This window comes from Rhinopithecus bieti, unplaced genomic scaffold, assembly GCF_001698545.2.
Source record: "Rhinopithecus bieti isolate Rb0 unplaced genomic scaffold, ASM169854v2 scaffold_1017, whole genome shotgun sequence".
Lineage (NCBI taxonomy): Eukaryota > Metazoa > Chordata > Mammalia > Primates > Cercopithecidae > Rhinopithecus > Rhinopithecus bieti.
The window spans coordinates 1,932,532-1,946,218 of record NW_016803657.1 but is presented as its reverse complement, the minus strand read 5'-3'; the positions used below and the strand labels follow the sequence as shown (position 1 = coordinate 1,946,218).

General features: G+C 57.0%; 1 protein-coding gene across 1 annotated transcript; it reads right to left on the bottom strand.

Annotated features, from left to right (window-relative positions):
• Window positions 1-6,261: 6,261 nt before the first annotated feature.
• On the bottom strand, window positions 6,262-10,552 carry FOXL3 (forkhead box L3). The gene is made up of 4 exons (XM_017892511.1): window positions 10,446-10,552; window positions 9,895-10,063; window positions 9,024-9,653; window positions 6,262-6,451 (listed from the first exon to the last, which is right to left on the bottom strand). Exons 1-3 carry the CDS (start codon window positions 10,550-10,552, stop codon window positions 9,219-9,221), a joined length of 711 nt encoding a protein of 236 aa, XP_017748000.1. The 3' UTR covers window positions 6,262-6,451; window positions 9,024-9,218.
• Between the last annotated feature and the right edge of the window lie 3,135 nt (window positions 10,553-13,687).

Below are 13,687 nucleotides of genomic sequence, written 5' to 3'. Positions count from 1 at the left end.
CTATGTACATGTTTGTGTGCTCATACATGTATGTGCATGTGCCCATGTTGGTGTGCATGCATGTGCATGTGTGTGTGGATATGTCTGTGTACGAGCATGCATGTTCATGTGTGTGTGCCTGTTGGTGTGCATGTGTGTGCATATATGTCTATGTACACGTGTGTTCATGCATTTGCATGTCTATGTACGTGTGTGTTCATGCGTGTGCATATGTCTATGTACATGTGTGTTCATGTGTGCATTATATGTCTATGTACGTGTGTGTTCATGTGTGTGTGTGCCTGTCCATGTGATATTCTGTCTTTGCATCTCAGGCCTATGAAGGCAGGCCCAGTAGACAGCCAGGCACATCTGCACTTGGTCAGCCTCAGGTGCAAGGAGGCTTCAGGACACCAGGGAGGGGACCTGCTGGCTCTAGGGACAAGCGGGAGAACTGGGTGAAATAAACCACTTCTCCCTCCTCTGTCTGAAACAGCCTGGGATGGGAATCTGAAGGGCTGGATTTATTCCTGGGTTTGGCTGCTTTAAAGCTGTGGGTCCTCGCAAGCCTCAGTTTCCCCATTTGTCAGGGGAGAGTGTTCTCTGCCATGACGCCTCCCAGAGTGATAAGGTGACAGCTGTTGGGAGTCTCCTCTGCAGAACCTCGCCCTGGATGATACACAAGACACACTTTCAACACCAGAACTTCCCATCAATGGGCTCACCAGCCTGCGGCATTCTGGCTTCTGCTGCCTGGATGCACCTTCCCTGGGCACTAGAAACAAAGGAGGTTGTGGGCGAAATGGTTCACAGAACTTCCTCAAGGCCCTGACTTGTCGGAGCCCTCGGCCTGGATGCAGTGTCTTTGAAGAGGGCAACCCATCTCCCCTCTTCCTCTCCCCCAAATGCACCAGCCTTCCCTCCTGTGCCGTCTTTCTCCGGCTAAAGCAGCTGGCCTTCCCTGTGTGCACAAGGCCCAGGATCTGTGGCCGGGACTGCCCTCATCCCTTCTGTTGGGTTCAGACATTAAACTGCCCCAGGGAGGAGCCGTATGCCCCACCCCAGACTTCTTGCTGTGGGAGCTAAGCCATTCCTGTGTTTGTCGACACCGTCATCACCCAGGATTTCTGTTACTGGTGGCCAAAAGCACCTATCGAGATAGCGTGAGGAGCCTCAGAACTGCACAGGGTGCCCTCATGCGGCAGGGACCTTGCAGGTGTCACTCTGACCACGTCTGTTGCTGTTTGTCTAGCACTGTACGCGGCCCTAGGACGGAGCGGCGTTGCACAGAAGGAAGGGCCTGTGGCTCCACCACGCTAACCTGTGAAGAAGCATCCCATCTGTTAACAGACGTTAAACAATGAATTGCACAAGTGGGCAGATTTTTCTCACTCTCTGGAACCAAACTGATTCAAGTAACTGTCTTAAGAGAGGGCTGGTCCAAACCCTCTCTTCTTCCTACCCAAACTCAGGAACAAAGAACGCGGCATTTCTTGCTACCTGACCTCACTTTGCAGGAGCTGAGTTTAGTTGGAGGATCCAGAGGTGGTGTCCCTGGGTGAGAATTAGCAGTTGTGGGTGAGTTTCTGGACATAGGCTTGCTGGGAGGTGTGGAAGGACCTGTTAGCTGGTCCCAAAGGATGGGATGGGTTTCCTTGGCGAGCAGCGTGGATGTTGGAAGCCATCAGTGCAGACACCTCAAGGTCCTCTCGGCCCTGGCTCGGGGCAGGTGCCTGGGAGGGTGCAGTGGGCAGGCATCAGGTGTGGTTGCCGGCTGTGGTGCCTCCATTGGCTGGCGAAGGCTCCATACTCCTCTGTTGCTTCACTCCACACAGAGTGCAGGGGAAGCTGAACGTGTCTCACTCGACACAGGGTCCACAGGGGTACCACTGCAAACCCACGCAGAGCAGGTGTAGTGTGTGGTGTGCGCTGAAGTCACTCCGACGCAGAGGGGAAGTTGAACCAAGTTCAGGGGCTGTCATTCAATTTCCTTTTCTTTCAAAAAAAAAATGGCATCCCCGTGTGACCTCTCTTTGTTGATTATAAATCTAATACCGCGAGTTTCAGTTGAGTGAATTCACATCTTATTTGGAATCTGGGTCTACAGTTGCCTAAAGCTGGTGGGAATGTAATTGTACACAAGCATGTGAGGCCTGTTAATTTGCAATCCACGATGCATGGCCTGGCTTGACAAGCCCCACGCTGGGTTCTGAGGAGCCGTTCTCCAGAACGGCGGCGCACAAGGACCCGGCACATTTGCATAAGAGGCACTTGGTATTTTTCGCAGGATGAAAACATGTAATTTTGCAAATGTTTATAGATTGTTAATTTGGCTGAATAGCAAAATCAAATTACAGGTAATAGGTTGTGTGCACTTCCCCTTTCCTGGGTTTCTCTTGTAATGACGGCAAGCGCCGCACACCAGGCCCCTCTTGGTGGAAATGGGAGGGGTGTCCCCCCAGAAGCAGGGCTGCCTCGCAGCAGTGAGTCCTGGCCAGCCACGTTCCAGAGCTGGGGGAGGTTAGGCTGTGCGTGGAGTGGCGGCCCCACCCCGATTTGGGACCCCTGGGATCCAGACTATTCCCACCGTCTCTGACACTTGCTCAGGAGTTGGACAGAATGACAGCTAAGGGACGGAGGAGGCCTCAAGCCTGTGTCCGTTAATTTCCAGGTTAGAGGATGTCATTCTGCCCTTGGCCGGGCATCCTGGGCTCCTGGGATCAGGTGAGTCCGGCCTCTACCCCAGCAGGCTCTGAGAGGCCCCTCCGAGCCTCAGTTTCCTGCTCTGGGCCATGGAGCTGTGGAGTCTGCCCCGTGTTCCGCTTACAGGGCTGCTGGGGCTGGCGGGAGGGCGGGACCCCTGTGGGAGCGCAGAACCATGAGAACCGAGCTTCTTTATGTATCAACTTGGACTGAGATTCCCTCTGCACCTGCTGGAGTGGGGACCGCACCTCCGAGGAGATGAGAGTGGGGCCCCTAGCATCCCGCCAAGGGGCCCACCGCCCACAGCCCCAAGCCTTACACTGCAGCGGACGGCACCTCCGTTCTCTCTTGGACTGTCATTACATCCTTCCCTTTCAGTGGGGAGAGCTGAGGGCCCTGCGAGGTGGCGGCACGCCCCGGAGGCTTGGGTGTGTGGAGACCCTGGGCCCTTGGACCTGCACCTGGGCTTGGAAGACCTGTCTCCCCTCCTCCAAATGCCATCAGCCATTCTCAGGGCCCCGACACTGACCCTGTGGGTCCCTCCAGACAATTTGCTGACCCCTGAGCTCAGACCCCTCTGCACGCTGGCCAGGCACGTGACCCTCTCCAGGCCTCACCGGTGCCCTGGGGGGTGAGTGTTACTGTCTCCATGGGGTCCTGGCGGGTGAGTGTTCTCAGAACCGAGCCCAGCACATGGAGAGCCCTCGGCAAACACCAGCCCCTGTTTCTACCAGGATTCGGATGCCCTCCTGGGCTGACCTGGGTTTGCTGGGATGTGGCAGAGTCCTTGTGAACGATGTAACTTCCCCATCCACCTCCTCCCCTCAGAGAAGCTTCCTCCTCAGACCCCGTGAATCTATTCATCATCTGTGTGCAGGGCGCCTACTGTGTGCAGGAGAGGATGTGACCCACGTGTAGGAATTCTCAAGATTAAATGTGCTCCGTCCACTGCCTCCCAGCACCTCCTCCCTCCACCCTGCAGCCCCGCGTCCCATCATCCACGCGTCCACTCCCTCCCAGCACCTCTCCGTCCACCCCGCAGCCCCGCGTCCCATCATCCACGCGTCCACTCCCTCCCAGCACCTCTCCGTCCACCCCGCAGCCCCGCGTCCCATCATCCACCTGTCCACTCCCTCCCAGCACCTCTCCGTCCACCCTGCAGCCCCGCGTCCCATCATCCAGGCTGGGGCAGGCGTTCTCGGTGGACGCTTACTGTGGGGCCTCAGCCTGACCAAAGACTCTTAAAACCTTGCCCCCCTGAGTCCCATCTTTAGCAGAGTTTTGTCAATAAAACCCTCAGTCTAGTCCCAGGATGGCCTGAGGCACTGGACACGTGCGGCTGTTTCAGGTGCAGTGGCCTGAGTGTAAAGCACAGTCTCCTGTCTGAGGAAGCCGCTGGTGTTCCCCAGACTCCTGGGAGCCGGGGACCAGCTGTGCTGGGGGAGGACGGGGAGGGCTGGGGGGCAGGAGGGACCAGGCAGGGCCAGGAGGGGCTTGGGGAGCCAGGAGAGTTGGGGGAGTTCAAGGGTCAGGGGGGAAGCCTGGAAGGGCTGGGGGTACAGAAGGGGCCTGGGAACCTGGGGTGCCACAGGGCCAGTAAGAGTTGGGGTAAAGAGGGGTTGGGAGGAGAATGGGAGGGGCTGGGAGGCAGAAAAGACCCAGGAGGACCAGGGGGTGCCAAGAGGGACCAAAGGGAGCCAGAGGGGTCAGGAGGACCAGGCAGGGCTGAGGGCATAGGAGGGGCTGGGCAGGACCTGGGAGAGGGATGTGGGAGTGCAAGGTGGGGCCGGGTGGGGCCAAGGAGAGCTTGGGGGCTGTAGGGGTGGTCAGGCAGTGCCAGGAGGGGGCAAAGTCGGACCTTGAGTCCCCAGGCCGCCGGCAGCCTCAGGCAGGTCCTGTGCTTGTTTTGAGTTTCATATTTTGGTGAGAAACAGCCTGTTTGGGCTCCTCCTCTGGAAAGCGTACACGGAGAGGCTCCGAGGCCCTCAGATGAACTTGGCCTGGCCCTGGGGCAGGGCTGGGAACCGGAAGGTTAGAACCGAGGAATTTCAGGAGCCCAGCCCTGTCACAGCCTGGGGTGGTGGGAGTGGGGGCACCCTTGCTCCCCAAACCCTATCAGAACCACAGAGGAAGCCAAGACAGAGGAGGGGGTCACCTGACCCCTGCGTGGAGGCCGATGGAGGCTGCTCGGAAGAATCCAGGCGGGAAACGCCCAGCTGTGTCCTCGTGCCAGTCGCAGCTCACTGAGGGCCGTGTCCTCTGGCCCCTCACTGGCCCCTCACTGCCCTGGTATCATCCTGAGGAAGTCCTTGTCCTGGACTGCCAGTCAGATGGGAAGTGGCCATGAGGAAGCTGACAGCGCCTGGGGCAGACCACAGGGTCCCAGGGAAAGAGGCAGGGAGTTCGGGGGCTGCTTCCTGGTAGGGAGGTGCCCAGAGAGCCTCCTTGGCCTGGGGACTGTGGGGAGCCAGGTTCCACGGGGATGCCCAGCTCAGGCCTTTATACCCCAGGGAGCTGGTCCCTTCCCTCTCTGGGTCCCAGGGCCAGGCAGATGCACAGGGGCATGAGATGGGAGCAGAGCTGGGCCAGGGCCTATGGGTCCAGTTGACAGCCTCTCGCCTAAGTCCTGGGTGGTGCTGTGCACAGCCCATGCCATGGGCGAGGAGCCTCGGACTCCAGTGGACAGAGGACCCTTCTGTGGACACACAGAGGCACGACTCCCAACCCAGTGCTCCTCTGTCCCAGGGAAGCCAGTGCCACCGTAGACCTTCAGGGCAGCTGTCCTGGCTGGGCGACACTGAGGAGGGGGCTCACGGAGACCCCCACCCTCTGTACACCATCCTCACCTTCCATGAGCACAGGATGGAACTGGCCAGGAAGAAACGCTTGGGGACAGGAGCAAGAGTAGTGTGTGGGGCATGCCGAGGCCACATCAACCAAGGCCAGCACCCAGGACCATAGGAGGTGATTGTCCTTCTGGGCCTGGTGCCAGGTGGTTCCATATATCAGCAAAGAACAGGGACAAATGGAGGTGGATGCAGGAGCTGCATTTCAATGACTAAAGAGATGGTAAGTCTGGCCTGGATGTGGGGGCTGGGCAGGCGTGGCTGGGCTCTTCCCATGTGTGGCTCCCTGGCTGCACCTCCCTCCAGTCACACTGGCCTCTGGTCCCCAGCACAGGGCTTGGCACAGGCTGCCCCCCTACCTAGGATGCACTTTGCTCCTAGCTTGTTGTTCCAGCTCACCGTCACCATCATGGCCTCGGCTCCTGAGAGCCTGGCCTGGCCATGCACTTTGCAGCACTCATCCTCTGCTCAGAGCCTTGTGGGCTCCCTTCCTGACCCATCCCGGTGCAGGGCTCTGCATGCACGAGGAGCTGTCTGTCTACTTCACCCTTGTGCTGTGGGGCTGCAGTCTGGGCCTCCTGGGTTCATGGCTGCGCCCCAACTCCCAGCTCAGGGCTCGTGAATGTTTGCTAGTGAATAAACAAACAGCCCCCACCCTGCTCAATCAAGGACGGAAGGAATTTGAAGAAAAGGCTTTTCTCTTCTTCCCCACGAGGCAGACCAGGGGCCAATGGACAGCAGATTCCAAGAGTCCTACTTCAGCTGGGTGCAAAGGGCAGGTGTCAGCCAAGGAGGCCTCTCTGGAGGGATGCTGCTACGCTATGCCCAACCAGTCAGCAGTACGGGGGAGGGTCTCATCTGTGGTCAGTTTGCACTCAGGGACCTGGTGGTTGCTCTCAAATCTGCCACGCTCCTGCTTCCATCTGTGGGAGGGAGGGATAAATGTGGGATTCCTGGGATTCTCCATCCTCCAGGAACTGCCATGGGCCATCCCCTCACTCCTGTGACATTTGGTGGAGGAGCCTCTGCCCAGCTTCTGCGAGAAGGGACGCCCTAAAGTCTTGGGAAAAGGAGGTCAGGGCCCAGGTGCCACCCAGCCTGGGAACTTTGGTCCCAAGCACAGTCATTTGCACACAGTCATTTGCACGCCGCTGAACGTCCGCCCGGCAGCACCTCCCAACTTTGTTAATGGAAGCCTGGTGATCCGTAACCTGCATGTGGCAGACATCTGCTCGGGGGTAATGCGGTGGTAATGTACATATCGATGATCAATCAGTGGATTTGCAAGAAAGGCATAAAGTATTTAATTATAATTGTGTGGGGCAAGTCTGCGTGGTGGCGGCGACATTTGAGTAGGTCACAGCCAGCCCTCACCCTGTTATGTTGCTGCTATTAAATGCCATTCACTCTAAGGGCTGGGAACCTTTCTGAAGTTGCAGGGTATCACACACTGGCAAATTGAAAATGTCCCTTTGCTTTTAAAAATATGATTGATATCCTTTGCAAAACAAATGCTACACCTCATTGTACACAGATTTCCCCCAGTGCCGCCCTTGCCTCTCCTGGGCATCGAGTCTGCATTTGGCCACAAATTTGTTCTCAGAGAGGATGAGCTATAAAGACCTTGACTTATTCTGAGGCCCCCCAGGAGCGTCCTGTTTAGGAAAAGAGGTTTTGTTGTTGTTTCAAGTCAGGCTTTGCTTACCAGAACAAAGTGCAGGAACTCAAAAGATAAAATGTAAATTTTATTTCCTCTGTTGGCAGCAGAAAAATATATCTTCAGATACTTTCTTTGCCATATACTTATGTATGGGAGCATCTGCCTCTTATGACCGTCTAAATTACATCTTGTACGATTTAAATCTATGCTTTTAGCACAACCAGCAAAGGGATATAAATAACAAGAGTGCAGACAGACACAGGGCACACACCACAATACACATGCACACACAGTGTACACACCATGCCGATAGCCTGTACAAGCCAGCATGGAGAGGGTGAGGAGCCAAACTGGAGCTGCATGCCTGCGATGCAGGGTTCCATCTGTGAAACGAGCATGAGAGCTGCAGCACTCATCATCTCCTAGGATCCTACACCAGGTGGGCGGCGGGAGCACTGGGAATGCTGGCTGCTCTCCCAGCAGAGAGTTCTGGAAACCAGAAGCTGACATTTGCAAAGGAGAGGTGTCCACATTGGAAGCCACATTTCCACCTCCAGGAACAGGCATCTGAGGCTGAGCTCTGGCTCCTTCTCCCTGGGCGAAGGGTGCCCTTGTAGGCAGAGGCTGCGGTTGTCTGAGCTGGGAGGCCGGGGAGTGGGCGTATCTCCATGGGGTCAGGTGTTCACAGCGTCTGTCAGCAATGGCCTTCCTCTTCTCAAAACAATGAACCAAACACATCAAGTCTATTTACAGGGCAGGTGAGTGGGGAATGCTTGGATTTTCTGAATAGAGATGAAGCCAGGGCCAAGCATCTTTTGCATGTTCTGGTCTGTCTCTGCAGCCCGCCTACCTTCACGGCCGCCCAGTCCCTGTTTTTAAGGGTCCGATAAAGCAAGACTATGTAATTCCCAAATGAGCCAGCCAGCCTTGTTGGGTGCGTTTTTTGCCGTTCACAAAATTAGCCAATCGTTGTCACCAAGCGAATCGGATTAGGTGTAATCCATACTAATGTTCCAATTAAGTCACTGAAAGCAATTAACTCTGCAAAAATGGGCTGGTGAAAAATGATAAGGCTGGTCAAATAGTTTCACTGGGCATAACTGTGTGTTTTTAGAATGCCCATCTCTACAGTGTAATTAAATCATTTACATTTCAAGTGGAGTGCACCCACCTCGAATGCTTGTGACTGTGCCCTGGGAGGTGTTGCAGGAATTTTATCCACAGCGTGCTCTCTTGGGCACCTGATGTTTTGGGAAACCAGTTGACAGAAGGTGCCTGAATCAAGGCTTACTCCCTGCTCAGAAGAATCAAGAAATTTGAACTTTGCCCCAGTATCATCCCAAATTTGGGCCCCACCTTTCCACCTTGCCTTTCTCCCTTCTGGTGTAAAACGCACAACTGATTTCTTAAACTGTCACCAAAATACTCTGCTGACACAACAAGATACGTTTGTCACTTCCGATCACGTCACCCCTAGCACGGACACCATCATAAGCCTCGGGGTGACTAATTCATGGGGCCAATTGCCATCTCTCTTCACGGTTTGTGCCTTACCACTATTATTTTAACCACGGGGAGAAAGTCAACCAGCCCACTGACCGCACAATGGGCACTTGTGGCTTTTGGGATGTGGCTGTCCAGAAAGCTCACCCTCAAGTGACCAAGGAATGAAATGTTTGCCGACTCTAGGGAACATGAGCCTGTGTTTACTCCTCAGAGCAAGAGCACTAGGCCAGTGCAGAGCAAACCCTAAGGTGAAACTGGAGCCCAGTGGGGTTTTCCCTGCAAGAGAACTGTTTTCTCAACAGGTAAAGTCACAGCCTCACAGTCTGTACCTTTAAGGAGCTCCACCTCCGCCTGTCCCCCCAATCCAGGCCTGGTGTGGCACCTGACCTTCTGTCTGCAGGAGAAATTGTAGGATTTGTCGAACTCTGGCTTCCTGACTTAAGGTGAGGCTGGAACCGTCTTTCCAGGGAGGGTCTGGGGAAGACCCCAGACTGAACTGCAGGGGCCTCCAGGGTGGCCCCACATCACATTGTCCAAAAGTGGAGGCCCACGTTCTCCAGCCGCGCGTATCTGCCCTCCTCTGCGAGGCAGGGTGGCTTGAGTCCGGGGAAGGGGTCTGGGGAGGACAGGATGTAGTCGATGCTGAACTTGAGGTCCCGAGGCTGCTCCTTCCCCGGGGGGGCGGGGCTGGCGGGGCTGGCATGGGGGTCCCGTCCCGGGGCGCCCTCGCCAGCGCTGTCCGGGGCCAGGGACCCTTGCCCGGCGGCCGGCTCGGGCGGACCCGGGGGCCCTTGGGCGCCTCCCGCACGCGGACCCCTCAGCCCCTCGCGCTTGGGGCCGCGCCGCCGTCGCCGCCGCCGGTAGTTGCCGTTCTCGAAGAGGTCCAGCAGCGACTCGCAGCCGCCCGCGAAAGTCCAGTAGTTGCCTTTGCCCTTCTCGTGGCCCTCGGACCGCGGCACCTGCGCGCGCGGAGGAAGGGGCTGGGAGCGGCTCCGCTGGGCTGTGCGCCCGCCCGCCTCGTCCCCTCGGGGTGCCCTGGACGGGGGCGAGGGTGGCGCACTGCGCAGGTGGAGGCGGCCCCGTGGGCTGAGGACGGACCTCTCCGCAGCCGCAGCGGTGCCCTCCCTTCCCCGCCACCGAGGCCCTGGCGCAGGTGTCGCCACGCGGGGACAGCCGGGGCCCGTCGGGGGCGGCGCTCACCTTGACGAAGCAGCTGTTGAGGGACAGGTTGTGGCGGATGGAGTTCTGCCAGGCGCGCTGGTTGGCGCGGTAATAGGGGAACTTGCGCATGATGAAGTCGTAGATGCCGGACAGGGTCACCCTCCCCGCGGGGCTCTGTTGGATGGCCATGGCGATCAAGGCGATGTAGCTGCGGAGTCAGGGGGTCAGGCGGGGTCTCCGCGGGGCAGCCCTCCCCTCGCCCCGTCCTTCTCCCCGTCCCGCAGGGCGCCGTGGGGCGCAGAGGCAGAGGAGTGAGGCGGTGTTGGGGAAAGTGCCCCCCGCAGTTCGCGGCCCCCGGCGCCACCCAGACCCCAGAAGCTCTTCCCCGGGCTGGAAAGGCCCCTCCCCGGGAGGCCAAGAACGTTCCCCGGCTCTCCTCAAAGTAGGGACAAATGCCATCTTTCTCTGAGCTCCGTCGGAAAGAAGAAAGCCCCCTCGCCCTTCCTTCGTCCCAGGCAGGTCCCGGCTACCTGGGACCCCTGCAGAGGGGTCCCTGTTCCCCAAACCCCCGCCGCCACCCCCGCAGTCACCTGTACGCGGGCCGCGTGAGCCTCTTGTCTTCGTCGGAGCTGCCGGCGGGGTAGTCGTCGGCGTCGTAATTGAAGCAGTTGTAGGGATACTGCGAGGTGTCAAACATCCTGGCGCGCCGGGCGCTTGCTGGGAGCCCCGGCTGCAGCTGCCTCCTCCTCCGCGCCGTCCGCCGGCTTCGCGCAGAGCCCTCTCTAGGCGGCCCAGCAGCTACTGCACTGCGGGCTTCTCTCCGCCGGAGCCGGAACCTGGGCTTCTGGGGTCCCCCGCCTGCCCCCACCCCGTCCTCTCGCATCCAATCCCGGCGCGGGGGAGGCCCCAGCCACCCGTAAAGCGATCGAGGGGAGCGGAGCGGGGCGTCTCGGTGACCCTCGGACCGCTGCGGGGGAGGGAGGAGGAGGCGGCGCGCTGGGTGGTCCGACGGGCGGGGAGGCCCCGCTGCCTTCCCCGGGCGCTCAGGGCAGGGCTCGCCCCGTCCCCATCCCTGGAGGCAGCCTGGGGTGTCCTCGCAGCCTCCCTGCACTGGCGGAAGTCTCCTCGGAGCACCCCGGTCCTGTGCACCCCGTTCCCGTGCGCCCCGGTCTCGTGCGCCCCGGTCTCGTGCGCCCTGGGGGCGCCTGAGACTCGGTGGTGCTTTCCGGGTGCCCGGATCCCCCCGGCGGACACTTGGGTCTCAGCAGAGAGCACAGCCCGGAGTCGGCGTCGGAGACCAGGACTGTGGCCCCCTCCGCCACCTGCACTGTCCGCTGCTCTCCATCCCAGAGCGGCCGGGGGTCCAGGCCAAATCCGTGGTGCCCGGCGGCTGTCTCCTGGCCTTGGTCAGTGGGTCAGCTGAGCCAGAAACGCAGGTCCCAGCGCTTTCTGCAGCGCCTGGTGCTCCCGCCCCGCGGTCTCTCAGTGCCTGGAAGTGAGTCCCCGCCGGGGCCCCGAGAGAGGGGGACTTCCCATCGCAGAGTCGCCGCTTCACGGGTCCCCTCTGGGCCGAAGCTCCGTTTTAGGCGCACGCAGAGGGAAGAGAAGAGAAGCCATCCGGGTTAGGAAATTCTGCAGAAAAGTAGAGAGGTGGGATCTTACGGGAGTAGGGGGCTTTGTTTCACGGTAGACATGAGACTGAATAGTATTTCCAGGAATCACCTGCAGAATTCTGACCGAGAGCCGTGTCTGTGAGTCGGTCTGAGGCCAGAAAGCCCTGGTCTTCTTCCAGGAAATGTCGCCTTCACAGCAGCACCTTCAGCTCTGAAACGACCCAGAGGGCGGGGCATGGGGGCTCATACTTGAAACCCCAGCTCTGTGGGAGCCCGATGTGGGAGGATCACTTGAAGCCAGGAGTTAGAGACCAGCCTCAGCCACAGAGTGAGACCCTGTCTCTATAGAAAACAAATGAATGAATGAACTTGTTAAAATATGAGGTGACTTTCGCTGCTTGCACCCAGTTGACCCCAGGGGTGCCCGGAGCTGTCGCTGCCCTTGGTAAAGCCACATCTGCAGGTGGGCTCAGCACCCCTGGGGGTCCCCCTGGGAGGAGAAACCTGGCACGTGAGGGTGGGCACGTGCAACTCCCCTTTCTGGGGTGGGCACTGTGGCTGCCTGGCCTCGTTCGGGATCTGAGTCACACTCAGGCTCGAACACACTCAGTGACTCTGTATTGTCCCTTTAATCGGATGTGAAAACGAACTATGCGGGAACAAGGAAAGGTAAAATGGTACAGCCCCTCTCCAAAACAGTTTGAGTTTCTTTAAAACCTGACCATGTAGCCACCATGATCCAGAAGTTACACTGGTGACCATCTATTCCCAGAGTGCAACCCCGGTTGTGGTCACACAAAACCCTGCTAATTAATGTTTATAGCAGCTTTCTGCCTAATAGCCCCGAATTGGAAGCAAGCCAGATGTCCGTCAACAGGTAAACGGTTAAATAAACCGTGGTACATCCACGCTGTGGGGTACGGCTCTGCAACAAAAAGGAACAAACCACGAATGTATGCCATGGTCTCAGTGAATCTCAACTGTGTGAAAAGCAGCTTGTAGAGGCTGCAGACGACATGATTCCCCTTACATGAGAGTCAGCGCGTGAGGTCACACTGTGCGAAGAACAGGTGGATCACAGGGTCATGCAGCCACCTCTGGAAAACACAGCCCACCACAGAGAGGGCCGGAACCAGAGAGCGAGGGAGACAGAGAACAGGAAGAACCAAGACTCTTCCACTAAGTGAGCCTGTGCACCCAAATTGCAAGACGCCCATGGAAATCTAAAGAAAGGCGACCACCCAAGTCCACAACTAGAAAAGGAATCCACTCGTGATCAGATAAGCTTTGTGGAGCAGTTGGACCAAAACCTGATGCCTTAAAATAAAGATGCTGATTCCCTGTCAGATAAACGACTTGCGAATACTGTCTCCCATTCTCCCATTGCACGTGTTTTCTTCATGGCATCCTTTCGTGCCCAAAAGTTCTTAATTTTAATGAAGTCCAGTTTACCGATTTCCCTTTGTTGCCTGTACTTTCGCTGTCATACACATTCATGGATTTGTCAAATCCAACGTCATGAAGATCTTCACCAATTGTTTTTCTAAGAGCTAAACGATTCACCCCAAAAAAGGGTGAAATTTTGATATGTGCTACAACACGGATGGACTTGAAAACATCACGCTTAGCGGAATAAGCCTGACACAAAAGGATAAATGCTGTGTGGTTCCACTAGTTTGAGGTCCCCAGAGTAGTCAAATTCATAGAGACAGAAAGTAGACCGCCAGTTATGGGGGCCTGGAGGAGAAGGGAGGGAGGCTTTGTTCTTTAACATGCACAGAGCTTATGTTGGGGATGATGAAAATGTTTGGGGTAGGGTGGGAGCAGCAGCCCATGCCTGTAATCCCCACACTTTGGGAGGCCAAGGTGGGCCGATCATTTGAGGTCAGGAGTTTGAGATCAGCCTGGCCAACATAGTGAAACCCCATCTCTACTAAAAATACAAAAATTAGCTGGGCACGGTGGTATGTGCCTGTAATCACAGCTACGTGGGAAGCTGAGGCAGGAGAATCATTTGAACCTGGGAGGTGGAGGTTGCAGTGAGTCAAGATTGAGCCACTGCACTCCAGCCTGGGAGATGGAGTAATACCCTGTCTCAAAAGTAAATAAATAAACAAAAATTAACTCAAAATGCATCATAGACCTAAATGTAAAACATAAAACTATAAAGCTTGTAGAAGAAAACATAGATGAATATCTTTTTTTTTTTTTTTTTTTTT

What these genes read in the sequence shown, in the direction of transcription:
- FOXL3 (XM_017892511.1), bottom strand. Translation starts at nt 10,552, where the DNA reads ATGTTTGACACCTCGCAGTATCCCTACAACTGCTTCAATTACGACGCC. An exon ending in CTCACGCGGCCCGCGTACAG is followed by an intron (nt 10,064 to 10,445) that starts GTGACTGCGGGG and finishes CTGACTCCGCAG; the next exon opens with CTACATCGCCTTGATCGCCA. An exon ending in TCAACAGCTGCTTCGTCAAG is followed by an intron (nt 9,654 to 9,894) that starts GTGAGCGCCGCC and finishes CCGCGCGCGCAG; the next exon opens with GTGCCGCGGTCCGAGGGCCA.